Source organism: Leptodactylus fuscus, chromosome 6 (genome assembly GCF_031893055.1).
Source record: "Leptodactylus fuscus isolate aLepFus1 chromosome 6, aLepFus1.hap2, whole genome shotgun sequence".
NCBI classification, from domain to species: Eukaryota; Metazoa; Chordata; class Amphibia; order Anura; family Leptodactylidae; genus Leptodactylus; species Leptodactylus fuscus.
In genome coordinates this window covers 49,581,694-49,595,436 of record NC_134270.1, presented here as the reverse complement: position 1 = coordinate 49,595,436, position 13,743 = coordinate 49,581,694, and the positions used below count along the sequence as shown (strand labels likewise).

At 41.9% G+C, this 13,743-nt stretch overlaps 2 protein-coding genes and 2 non-coding genes across 4 annotated transcripts in view; 1 reads left to right on the top strand and 3 right to left on the bottom strand.

Annotated features, from left to right (window-relative positions):
* Window positions 1–13,743, bottom strand: part of ZBTB45 (zinc finger and BTB domain containing 45) — a 500,250-nt gene that overhangs the window by 124,803 nt on the left and 361,704 nt on the right. The gene's annotated exons all lie outside the window — the stretch shown is intronic.
* TRNAF-GAA (transfer RNA phenylalanine (anticodon GAA)) lies at window positions 550–622 on the top strand. Its single transcript has one exon. It is a non-coding gene; the product is annotated as a tRNA-Phe (tRNA).
* On the bottom strand, window positions 933–1,015 carry TRNAL-CAG (transfer RNA leucine (anticodon CAG)). Its single transcript has one exon. It is a non-coding gene; the product is annotated as a tRNA-Leu (tRNA).
* On the bottom strand, window positions 7,492–12,824 carry LOC142210642 (prostamide/prostaglandin F synthase-like). Its single transcript, XM_075279942.1, has 7 exons — window positions 12,700–12,824; window positions 11,810–12,014; window positions 10,845–10,896; window positions 9,248–9,311; window positions 8,748–8,823; window positions 8,363–8,481; window positions 7,492–7,668 (listed from the first exon to the last, which is right to left on the bottom strand). Exons 1-7 carry the CDS (start codon window positions 12,760–12,762, stop codon window positions 7,642–7,644), a joined length of 606 nt encoding a protein of 201 aa, XP_075136043.1. The 5' UTR covers window positions 12,763–12,824; the 3' UTR covers window positions 7,492–7,641.

Below are 13,743 nucleotides of genomic sequence, written 5' to 3'. Positions count from 1 at the left end.
GGGACTGATTTTTACCCATTAGAAGCAAGCAGAGTGAATGTCAGCAAGCAGAGATCTAGAAAACTGCAGGGAAATAATACAGAAAGGATTTTGGAAAATTGCACAACTTTTCTTTATACAAACAATAACATTTGTCTCTCAATATTGGTCTGAAACTGGAAAACTGATTTATCAATATAACACAGTACTAAAATTCACGTAAGGATTACAATTCAAGCCCACTCCTCCAGAGGAGGCCACAACCGGAACGCAGGGCCTTAGACCACTCAGCCACCCTAATGTCCTGCTATAGTAAGTCCATTAACTCCTTCCAGACCCACAACATATACAGTTTTATACCACCTTCCTGGGCTGGGGGGCCTGCTGTGTACCCGATAGTGGTGCTAGTCTTTCCCCAGGGCACATCCTAAAGGTGATGCAGAATTAAGACTCAAGTCCCCAGAGAATAATAACCGGAGGCCATGGAAGGTGTGTAATAACATAGTCTTAATAAATTTGCCCCAATATACTTATGAACCAATACCCTTTCACTCCAGTGCTCCACATGTAGCCGAAATAGCTCAGTTGGGAGAGCGTTAGACTGAAGATCTAAAGGTCCCTGGTTCGATCCCGGGTTTCGGCAGGTTCAAATTTTCTTCACTGTTTAAATTGCAAAATGCTTCAACTGAAGTGTATGAACCTAAATAACCTATCTGGAACGCTTGCACTTAACACCTTCCAGGCCAGTTAGCAGCTGAGTAAGCTCAGAGATACTTGTAATTAATACATAAGTAACTTGTTAGTATAAATATTGCCATTATCAATAAAGTCAACAAAAAAAAGTAACCAAAAAAAAGTAAGTTTAAAAAAAAAAAAAAAACCCATCATAAATACAGCATAACTGTAACAGACAGCAACAGGTTAAATTATAAAAGTGGGTTAAAAAAAACATATGTCAGAAGTGGGATTCGAACCCACGCCTCCAGGGGAGACTGCGACCTGAACGCAGCGCCTTAGACCGCTCGGCCATCCTGACTTCTCCAGTCTTTTAAAATTAACTCCTTCCAGACACTGGGTCAATCCTGGGTTTCAGGAAGTTAAGAACTTGTCAATTCAATGATGTATGAGCAATGTAAAATAACTCAACAATTTTAAACAAAAAAAAGGTTAACCTCAATACATTTTTTTAAAAGTATATTTCGGCCCTCCAATAGTCTGAGGGACAGTGAACTGGCCCCCTGTTTAAAAAGTTTGAGGATCCTTGGTTCAGGGTTTAGCGACAGTAGTATGAACGCCCCCCCAAACACATGCCCTTTAAAAAAAAAATTAAAAAAAGCAAAAAAAACACCAAAACCAACAACCATATTATAAAAATGAATAAAAAATGCTTCATGTAAGTGCAGTCTAATGCTTACTTCTAAAAGTACATTAAGTCCAATAGCCTGGCAGGTATTATTGGTAAAGATCAATCAGATGATCCAATTTCCACAAAAAGCCAGTCACAATTTTGGGAAATCTTATTATCATATTAGGATATATTAGAGCCTTCTTTTAGTATATGCATGGGCGCAGGGGGCAGGCCAACAGTTACATATCCCACACATCCAACGATTCTTTTATGGACAAACAATAGCTGGTTAGATTTTTTACTATTGTTTTGAAGTGTTGCAATGGTTTTAGCTGCCACAAATTCCTCACATTTCACGATTGATAATTGACGGCTTATTATTTTAATATGAAAGATCTTCCAGACATTTCACTTCTGCCCGTGGCCAGCCCAACAGTAGTGACTGGTGAGCGCTGGATTTCCCTTTACAGAGACACCATCTAGTGGTCACAACTGTCATAGCATAACAATTATTGAAACCAACAGTTTCTTATGTCTTTTATGACTAAATAAGCATTTTATATGATGCAAAGTTAAAGGGTTATTCCCTTCTTGCACATTTGTAGTGAATCCCCAGGATAAGCTAGACCAGCCGCAATGGACCATTTTAAACCACCCCCCTTATAAGTAAGAAAAGATCAAATAGACAGTCACCGGATTGTGGGTGAAAATGTGGGGGTCGCCACAGCTTTGTTAAATAGCTATAATGTATAAGCAGGCCTTGTTACCCCTTGATGACCTGTATGACGTGTCACTGAATGCCAGTCACCGTGGTGGGCATGTATTAGATGTTCCATGGGTGACACGTCCATACTCCTCTAACAGATGAAAGGGGCCAAGGTCCCGCCCTATGCCGCTGTGACACCAAGTGAAATAAATAACATGGAGGAAAACCAAACAATACAAAGTGGAGGGTGGGCAGGAGCTGGTATTCTCAGCAATGGAAGGAATCCAAGAGGAAGTCCTGGCTCAGACCCAAGATTTACAATGAAGGAATTAAATATTTTATATTATTTTTCCACTCACCTCAATTTTGAAAAGTGGAAGGTGGAAAGTCTGTCAAGCTCACGTATGCTGGATTTATCAAATGAATTTATCATTTACCACAAATTGTCACTGTTTGTAAACCAGCTGATCGGTGTAGGGCTGGGCGTACGACCCCCACCAATGTCAAATGAAATACCTATCCAAAGAGTAGGTCACTATTTTTAGTCTTGACAAACCCCTGTAAGTATACTTACGTGAGGTAGATTTCTTATGTCCCTTTCATTTGAAAGGAGCCCCATGCTACAGCTTGGCTTATAGGATTGAGTGCCGAGGAGAAGCATAAGCTCAGCCTTAGCATTGCATCCAATAACCTTGTATATTTAATCTGATATCTTTCAGGTCCCATCAATTCAGTTCAATATGTGTAGGAACCACAGCAGTAACGTAAGTATAACAGACAGTAGTTGTCAGGATTCTCATTCCGGCTGTTGCACCTTTAACGTTACTATGTTGACCTGGAAAGCAGGTCAAAAGTTTCCTGGTGTGATCCAATTAACAGCTGAGGAGGCCTATAGAAGACCTCTCCCTCCTGCCACAGGTGCTGGATAATATGGTTGTACCTCCTAGTTTGGCTCTCTATATTGTGTGTACAGGGGTGAACCATGGCTTTCTGGCGCCTGAAGCAGACGTCAGAAAGCCGCCCCCCCCTCCCCGAGGAGGGGGGTGGTACCTATCAGAAAGGGGCGGGGCCAGTGTAAGTGGGCGGGGCCTACCAGAGCGAGCGGCGTTCGCAGGCAGGGAGAGGACCTGCTCTCTGCCTGTGAGGTGCGGCCCTGCTGGAGCAGCGCTGCGTCCAGCAGGGCCGCCCCAATACACCGCTCGCTTCCCTGGACTGGCTTAGGTCGGCAAAAATGCTGCCCTCCCGAGGCCCTGGCATAGCTGTGTACCTGTGTTTATTGACCTTTAGCTTGCTCCCTAGTTACCCTATTTGCCTGCTGATTCTGCCTGTCTCATGCCCACTTGGATTTTGCCTATTGGCCTGGGGTTTTTTTGGATTTCGCTTCGCTCTTGATTCTAACCCATGCTTGTACAACTACTCCCGTTTCCACTCCACTTTGTAAGTTGTAGTGGGTTTTGTTCTGGTTCCAGCCAGCAGTACATATATTATTGGTACATCCTTCATGTTTGGCGAACTCTAATTCAGCACAAGTCCAACCCACCGTGAGGTGTGCTCTGGTGAAGGCATCTGGGGGTCCGTCTTGGCTCGCAGAACTGAGCTAGTGTTAAATAGCTGTCTCTACTGTTTGCTGTTATCAGCCAAATTTCTGCTATGGCTTTTACAGGCCTTTCATCTAAACCATAACAGTAGTTGGTTCATTGTAGTCACTACTTCAGTACAATTCACACAAATCAAGAAGTAATGGACTCCAGAGGAAGAATATAAAATATATTATATAAAATTATACAAAAAATGTGTGCAAATACCAGAAAATAAAATATTTAAGTATATAGATGAAAAGGTAAGTAAAAGTTACACTAGTGTTTGATTCTCAGCACAAAACTTCATCCCCATTCCGCTTAAAATAGGCATAGAGGAAAGTCACAATGGACTTTTCTCTCCACCACTTCCACCAGTCTAAGGGGTCTGTGGGTTTCAATAGGTAACTGCTTTTTAAGCAGATAGGGTTTCCATTTTTTGGGGCCCCAAGTGGTCCAGAAGGATGAAAAGCTGAATGCTAGTATGAACCTGGCATAAGCAGAGAGGGTTGAAAGTGAGACTCCAAATATGAAATGATTCAACGGGTTTATCTATTGTTTCATCAGCTGTCTGAGGTATATAGCCTGCTTTATCTTTCACACTAGACTTTAAAGATATGTACAACTTTTAAATCCTTTTTATTTAAGCATACTTGGTAACACTGTAGATGTGTGTCCAGGGAAGCCCACTTGCACAGCCTAGGCATATCAATTTTTGGCTGAGGCCTTCTCTTTAGACAGCCAATTTCTTGTGGTTTAGGCACACGTGCTGGTCATGCTCAAGTCACATAAAATGCCAGAACTGGTAGGTTTGTTTTTTTTTTTACTCTGGGTTTCTACAGTGGACTTGGAGCTCTGAATCATCAAAAGGAACATTTCACCACCTCCAATTTTTTGCTTCCTTCCATAGGAGCTGCTCCACTGATTCTGGACTCTCTAGCCCAGGGGTGCCCAATACGTCAATCGCGAGATGCAGCCAGGGATCCCCGGTGTCTACAGGCCGGGCAGCAGCTCCGGGGGATGACGCATTCCCCGCTCTTAGGGATGAAGCAAGCCAGGGTGCTGCTTGTTCACAGCGTAGGCTGAGAGTCATCTCCGGACACTGGCAGGCAGGGCTGCCACAGCCCTGACTGTGAACGAGTGCAAGGCCCCGGCCTGCCAGTGTCCAGAGATGATTCTCAGCCTGCGCTGTGAACAAGCACACACACCGGAGAGCTGTCTCCTGCTCTCACGCTCCGCCCTGCCCACAAGAAGTGGGTAGTAGATCTTATCCCTTGGGTCAGTATATAAAGTAGCTCACATGCTGAAAAAGTGTGAGCACCCCTGCTCTAGCCCCTACTATTCTGGAGTTATTGGTGCTGTTAGTTTCAGAACAATTACGGTCTCTACCGTTAGGTGGACAACGTCAAGCTGGAGAAGACAGGGACTACCAACCTGACAACAGAGATAACTATGCTGACAAAAAAAAAAAAGTAGGGAACGGGGGTTTGAGAAAAATTCAATTGCAGCAGAAATAGTGAAACAGGATCTTTGCCAGAATGCAAAGTGACACAGGTGGTGAGGACCCTCTATCAACTTCAGCACAGAATGTAGGTAAAAAGGGCAGAGGTGGATGTTCAATGAACAGCTGGCATTGAACTAAAGCTTAAATCAGACCTCCAGTTATAGACAACTTCGCATAAGTGAAAAGTAATTTGAACATAAAGTTTGTAATACATCAGGAGATTGGCTTTATTCACCACTCATTAGGCTTCTCCTGCTTATCTTCTATCTGACTATATAAGATTTGTCTTCATATTCAGCATGACACACAAGGCTCCATGTAGACAATTGTTGTTGAGTATGATGCTGTTGTCAGCTGGCAAATTTATTTACAGTGTTGGCCAAAAGTATTGGCACCCCTGCAATTCTGTCAGATAATACTCATTTTCTTCCAGAAAATGATTGCAATCACAAATTCTTTGGTATTATCTTCAATTTGTCTTCAGTGGAAAACCACAAAAAGAATAGCCAAAAAGCCAAATTGGATATAATTCCACAGCAAACATGAAAAAGGGGGTGGACAAAAGTATTGGCACTGTTTGAAAAATCATGTGATGCTTCTCTAATTTGTGTAATTAACAGCACCTGTTACTTACCTGAGGCACCTAACAGGTGGTGGCAATAACTAAATCACACTTGCAGCCAGTTGAAATGGATTAAAGTTGACTCAACTGTTCTTGTGTGTACCACATTGAGCATGGAGAAAAGAAATAAGACCAAAGAACTGTCTGAGGACTTGAGAAGCAAAATTGTGAGGAAGCATGAGCAATCTCAAGGCTACAAGTCCATCTCCAAAGACCTGAATGTTCTTGTGTCTGTGTGCAGTGTCATCAAGAAGTTTAAAGCCCATGGCACTGTGGCTAACCTCCCTAGATGTGGACAGAAAAGAAAAATTGACGAGAGATTTCAAACGCAAGATTGTGCGGATGGTGGATAAAGAACCTCGACTAATACCCAAACATGTTCAAGCTGCCCTGCAGTCCGAGGGTACAACAGTGTCAACCCGTACTATCTGTCGGCATCTGAATTAAAAGGGACTGTATGGTAAGATACCCAGGAAGACCCCACTTCTTACCCAGAGACATAAAAAAGCCAGGCTGGCGTTTGCCAAAACTTAACTGAGAAAGCCAAAAATGTTTTGGAAGAACGTTCTCTGGTCAGATGAGAAAAGTAGAGCTTTTTAGGGAAAAATGCATCAATATAGAGTTTAAAGGGAGGGAGAAAAAAAAAAAAAAAAAAAAAAAAAAAATCCTTCAAAGAAAACATGGTCCCTACAGTCAAACATGGCGGAGGTTCCCTGATGTTTTGGGGTTGCTTTGCTGCCTCTGGCACTGGACTGCTTGACCTTGTGCATGGCATTATGAAGTCTGAAGACTACCAACAAATTTTGCAGCATAATGTAGGGCCCAGTGTGAGAAAGCTGGGTCTCCCTCAGAGGTCATGGGTCTTCCAGCAGGACAATGACCCAAAACACACTTCAAAAAGCACTAGAAAATGGTTTGAGAGAAAGCACTGGAGACTTCTAAAGTGTCAGCAATGAGTCCAGGCCTGAATCCCATAGAACACCTGTGGAGAGATCTCTTGATGGCAGTTTGGAGAAGGCCCCCTTCACATCTCAGGGACCTGGAGCAGTTTGCCAAAGAAGAATGGTCTAAAATTCCAGCAGAGCATTGTAAGAAACTCATTGATGGTTACCGGAAGCGGTTGTGCGCAGTTATTTTGTCTAAAGGTTGTGCTACCAAGTATTAGGCTGAGGGCGCCAATACTTTTGTCCGGCCCATTTTTGGAGTTGTGTAAAATGATCAATGATTTGACTTTTTTCCATTCTCTTTTGTTTTTTCATTGCAAGCAAAATATATTACTATCAAAGAGTTTGTGCTTGCAATAATTTTCTGGAAGAAAATGAGTATTTGACAGAATTGCAGGGGTGCCAATACTTTTGGCCAACACTGTATAGCCTCACTTTGTGCAGCCTCTTCTCTACAAACATAGCAATGTTAGAAGAGCACAGCAATTATTTGAATGTCTTTTTATAAATATGTAGAAGTAACAGCCTCAAAAGTTGAGAAAAAAAAAAAAAAACCTTCAGTAACACCTATGGTATATCTAGAGGTATGCTTTAATCGCTGTCATTCAAGATCTCAGCTTACATTATTGTGGCTATCATTTTACCACACCATTTTCTGCTCATCCAAAGGCTGAAAACCCAGCCTGATATTGCCTGATAAAAGGCAAGATCAGCAGAGGCTTCCAGCTTTGGATGTAAAGAATGAGCCCATTTCCAAAGATCTTGAAACTGGAGGAGTTTATGCAAATTAATTTATTAGAAATCTGCTAATTTCTTCATTATTCAATAATTAAGGTTCATGTACATTATACTAAAATCTAATCTCACGGTGTTTCTTTAGTCAATGCCAGGACTGCAGGCAACAAGGTGTAATGCAGAGGGCATAAGCTGAGACTATGAACCGGGATCCTGGATGCTTCATTCATCGTGTACATACGTCATCATTACACTGTAGAAGAAAGGGAGAACACAGGTTTAGCATGGGGCAGAGAACATGACTTTATACCAAAGATAGTACATGACCCAAAAATAAGCAGGATTGTGTGCGGCCTGTGAGACTAAGTGATATATGAATGAGGCAGTCATGTATGTTTATATGCATACAAATAGTCAGGGTGCTGGTAGGGGTCCCTATAGAGGAGCAGCTACCAGTTTAGATTATACCCTGTAGGACTGTTCTTGGCTCTATGAACAATTACAGCTACAATTATTTGTCACCCAGCTTTTCAACATTGAAACTGGAAGTCTGGCTACCTGAGGATCTATTAGACTCGGGCTACATAACATGACAAAAAGTTGAACAACTATAACTATATCTGTGCATGTTATCGAAGACCACTGATTTGGCTGTAAAAACAGTCTAGTCAGACATGTTGCAAGCAAATGTAGTCATGTGTAACTTCCACTGAAGACTATGGTTTAAATAAAAAAAAAAAAAAGTTGCAGGCGACTTGCAACATTGGGTTACTTTGGGTTGAGGTTGTATGTCATAACGTGACAGATTCTAAACTTTAGAAAATGTTATAAACTTTGCTGGGCATACTACTACCACAAGATCCCTGATTTGGCCCCTCCTAAAAATTTCATATAAAGATATCTTCAAGTAACTATAATACAGTATAGTCATGACATCCAACTTCTACCTGAGGGCGTGCTCCTTCAGTCACTTGTGCAGAAATGTCTAGAGTTTTCGCTATCGTTTCTAGAGGAACATAGTCACCAGGGGAATCTTGTATAAAATGAAGCAAAACTTTTTCGCCACCTAGAGGGGGAAAAAGAAATAAAAAAAAATTTCAGATACAAGGCGAAATCATTGACAGGTCCTTCATATTACAGCATGCTTAGAGTTGTAGTTGCATAACAGAAGAGTCACAGCCTGTACTAGAGGTTTATGAACAGGTTTACACTTCTTACTCATTGAAAGTTCACCTGACAGTTCTTTCCTGCCACCTTATGGTCATTTTGAGTATAGGCAAAAGGCATTTATATTTCTGCATATATAATTGCACAAATACCCAACATAAATACCTTTACTGACAATCAACATTCCCCCACTCTGCAGGAGGTCTCCATTGAAGTTTCCTTGCACTCCATCTGCATTCGACTTTAAAAAGAAAATATAAATTAATTATATTAACTTGCAGATAAGAAAATGTACATATGATAAGTCATGCAAGTAACAGCCCAGTCTTGCCCATGTCCCTTTTCACCCACCCAGCAATAGTGTCCTCCTCTGTGTAAAACACAGCAATGAAGCTGCTTAAGTGCCCTACAAAATATAATGCCCCCATACAGTATAGTACTCCAGCAGCTTAAGGCAGCAGGTGCAGTGTCGTGACAGTAGTATATTGCACCTTCTTGCACAGAAGCCATTGGCAACAAAGTAAAGGGGTGAATGGTAAAGTAGGAAATTGAACTGTCCTTAGGACAGAGTTGAAATCAGGAGCCATTACCTGGGACAACTCCTAAAATCCAGGACTGTCCCACTGAATCCAAGACAGTTTGGAGGTATGTAGACATTATCTCACCTTAGTAACAACATCTCGAACTTTCTTGCCAAGAGCTGCAGGAACTATAGACAATGCATTGTACCTGTAATACACACACAAAAAAAAAAATATATATATATATATATATATATATATATATATATATATATATATAATTAGAAATTTGACCACAGTATACTAGTGACTCTTATAGGACGTTCTAACTAAGAAGAGATCTGATGCTAAACGTTGTCACATTAACTACTTTAACCCCTCAGGGTATGTTCACACTGCTATAAGGAAATCAGTTGCCCTCATCCATCTGTGTTACAATTGCAGGGCACCAAGGAGTAACCAAAGTAGCTAAAATGTATAATATACTGCAACGCAGGATGTTGTACAAGCAGTGATGTGACACTACATTCAAGTCGTCTTATGTGAAAAAAAAAAATGTTAAATATCATACACACATGTATTGTCATTGTAATGAACTGCAGACAGTTACAATATCATTTTTACCACACAGACATAATAAAAGCGAAAATCAGAAACTAAGGAACTGCAGTTTTTGTTTCATCCTCTCCACAAAACATTTACCCTCAAACAGTGACATTTAAAAAAAAAAAAAAAAAAATTCTTTCATGACTCTCACCATTGGGAAGGGGGGGGGGGGGGGGGGGGGAGAAAAAAAATGTGGGAGTTTTTAAAATGCAGAAATGACAATAGAATTTTTTTTTCCCAGTTTGTATTCTCTTCATTGCAAGACTGTTCGCTGCTGTCACTTTATGATTGTCACGCCAACATGTGAAGCATTTACCAGCTCTAGTTCATGCAACTCAGGATTCTGACAAGCAACAATCAGCAGCTGAGGAGGGATATTTAGGCTGTAGCCCTACAGGTTTTTTAAACCATGAGTAACTTAGAAGGAAGAGGTGTGGGGGGTTAAGTTTCATAATTATAAATTAAGCTATTCTGGAAAACCCTTTAGGCAGAGGCCCCATGGGACATAAACGCTGCAATTTGCAATCAGCAGGGGGAAAAAACAAAAAACATTTTTTACAGTACGGGCAAAGTGGATGGGATTTAGCAAGTCCCATGCCCACTTGTGGTAAAAACTGCAGTGCAGACAAGCTGCAATTTCCAAGTGTGGTTTTGGAAATCACAGCGTTTCAATTATACCTACAGAAACACCAGCGGTTTCCCCATAGGTATAATTGTAAAAGTCTGCAGAAGAAAACTCTGCAAACTTTCTGTTTAAAATGATGTGGGAAAAGCCAGAATGCATTGCCACCGCTATTTTTCCTACAGAGCTTTTTTGCTGTGGGACGTCCTGTGGGGGTTTAGCCTTAATCAGGTTTCAGTTTGTCAAAAACAACCTCATAGGCAAACAAGTAAGGTGGTAGCCTCAGATTGAGCCATCCAGCTTAGCTCTAATGCAGTGGGACTAGTTTTACCTACATCACATGATTAATGTATCTACTGCAAATATAAAACTACTGAGAATACAAGTCAATGGAACAGCAGGGAATGTTGGAGATATTTAGGTTTAAAACCTGGAAAATTATGAATGCAGCTCTGGAGTAGAATACGGAGCCGTAAACAAAGGCATAAACCTGTGGACACGTCAGACACCAACCTCTTGAATCCCAGGTCTTTGTATAATTGCTTTGATTCATCCAGATATAATTCTGAAAGAGAAGAGTTCTTCAGTTACACAACCAATGACACAGCTTACACAACATCACAACTACAGATGACAACAGCTAGTTGATGCGCGGCTTATACCTTTGGGTCATCTGGCTGTTCATTAACAGGAGTATGGCAGGTGGGGTTATGTCAGAGCCATAAACCTACTCTGCAAGTGTTGTATGAATACAAGTAAACCAATCAATTGCCCATTATGAAGTCTACTTGGTCTTACTACAAGCTACTAGAACAGCATTTCCATCTGCATACCATCATTTCCCTTTGGCTGAACTGTATATACTCGGCCTGCACAATGCTCCCCTACCCAATGTTTGTTGGATTTCCACAACGTATACTTAGGTTGTCAGTATACACGTCAGATCATATATGTAATACTTTTGCCATGTCTAACTAAGGTCCATGACTGAAATGTCAGGTGTTTTCTGCCAAACACCTAATAAAAGTTATCAAGTAGCATCTGACGCAAAGGTGAAAGTCAGTTCTACTGTTACATTGGGTTAGGACCCCAATTCACTCATTTACAGAGTGCTGTTATCTTCCATGTGATTTAATACCAACAGACCATCAGGTGCCAATGGTGTCCATCATGTCACCAATATGTTCCTAAGATGGCGTAACATTACACAGGTGCACAAAACTGAAACACATCACCTAAGGGGGGGGGGGGGGTGGACTATGACATATGGAGACCCCATTTGGCATTTCTGAATTCTTACACCATGCTGCAGCTACTTAGGCCCTGGACTAAGCGTAACACTATCAGCCGTTCCTTTAATACTACAAGTCAGGCCATTTCCCATGTTAGTTAATTTGTATAAGATATTGTTGTCTATAAAGCCCACGACCAGATCTTTATGTCTCAGAACATCCTTCATTTTGTCTATATAATCTTACCCCCTGTAAAGTATTTCCCATCCACAAACTCCTGCAGGCCCACACTCTCTGGTCCAATCCCTATCAGACGTATCTGGTTGGCGTTAAATGATTCTTGCAGCTTGGAAACTTCTTTAGCCGTCCAACGGCAAATCTGGCAGCCGAACCTCCTTAGGAAGAACAAGACGGTCGTGTGGTCTCTCCACAAAGACTGCAAATCAACTTCCTGTAAGCACAAGAAAGATCTGACATGACCAAAGCCTACAAGATTAAAGGGGCAGACATTCACCATTACAGCCCCATGAAGGTCAGAGTTACCCGACATCTGATTTAGCCTTTGGGAAGCTAAAATTTACCTTTAGGCATGTGGGGAAAGCACATAGGTGGAAGTCCCCTTTAAATCCTCTAAGGCAGATCCCTTTAAGTTGGTGCATCCATTACATGCGCTGTAGTAGACTTATTAGCACATAATGAGCAGTCTCTAGTAGTCTCCTGACAAAATACCCCATGGACAAGCCCTTTAATCCCTCATAGACATCCTAAAGAGATTAGGGAGCCATAGTGAAGATGGCCATAGAGACACTACAAGAAAGTATCAGGAGACATTGCTAGTAGGACTAGATACTGAACATTCCCACATTGTACCCCACTTTACAGGAACGTGTACCCCAATATCTGGTGTAGTATGGGTGATGTGAGCCACAACATATAGGATACAGGACACCTGACCGCTCTCCTATCACTGCAGTATACGAGGGCATCGCCCTGACATTACTAGAGCCCTGGCCAATGTCTAGGGCAGAGGCTGAGCAAAAGGCAATGGGCTGTCTGACAGAGAAGCCAGACACTGATGACACAATCACTGACACCAGACACCCCGTGCCGCCATTACACCGCAGTCCCCGGCTCACCTCCCCGCTCAGGGCATTCTTCACCACCAACCCGCCGAGCTTTCCCAGGTCCACGCTGTCCATCTTGTCCAAGCTACTACTCTCTGAGCACCTAGAACAGCCACTTCCTCATAAACACGCCACAGCAACCCCTTAGCCAATGACAGCGCAGGAACCTATCAGGGTGCGGCTAAAAGGAAGGCTGAAGATCCTTATATGGTAATAGGGGCGGGGCTCAGTTGCATAAGCCGCTATAGTACATAACAGTGCAATAAACCGGGCTCTGGTCACGTGAACAGCGCGAGCGCTGATGCTACAGTGAGGGGAATAGTCCATATATCGATAGATTAGATAGATAGATTAGATAGACAGATAGATAGATAGATTAGATAGATAGATTAGATAGACAGATAGATAGATAGATTAGATAGAGAGAGAGAGAGAGAGAGAGAGAGAGAGAGAGAGAGAGAGAGAGAGAGAGAGAGAGAGAGAGAGAGATAGATAGATAGATAGATAGATAAGAAAAATAATTGCAGCAGCACCAGCAAATCTGGGGATTATCTCACAAATTGCACGGCAGAAACCCCTCTCCAGGCAAAAGGGTTTGCAATAGAAAAAGCAATCCGGTCTGTCAGCAGCTTGTATGGATGGAAAATGTCCTTTTATTGAAAAAGCAGTACACCATGTATCGGTCCACACTGGGACCTTTCTCAAGTGCTTGGTCCCAGTGAGGACTGATACGTGGTGTACTGCTTTTTCCAATAAAAGGACATATTCCATCCATACAAATTGCTGACAGACCGGATTGTTTGTGTGTGTGTACATATATATATATATATAGTGTGTGTGTGTGTGTGACCATATGGATCCATACACACCTAGTGGCCCCCATTTATGCTTTCACAGGCGTCTTTCACACATTCAGCAATTGATATTTTGAATATGTGGAAATGTATCATTTGTAAGGTGAGTTTTGTCAGTTTTGCACCCTGTTGGGGTAACTTGCCCCACATTTCCCTAATGTCGCATGGTGTTAGATATGTTGGGGGCTTCTATGTGCATATG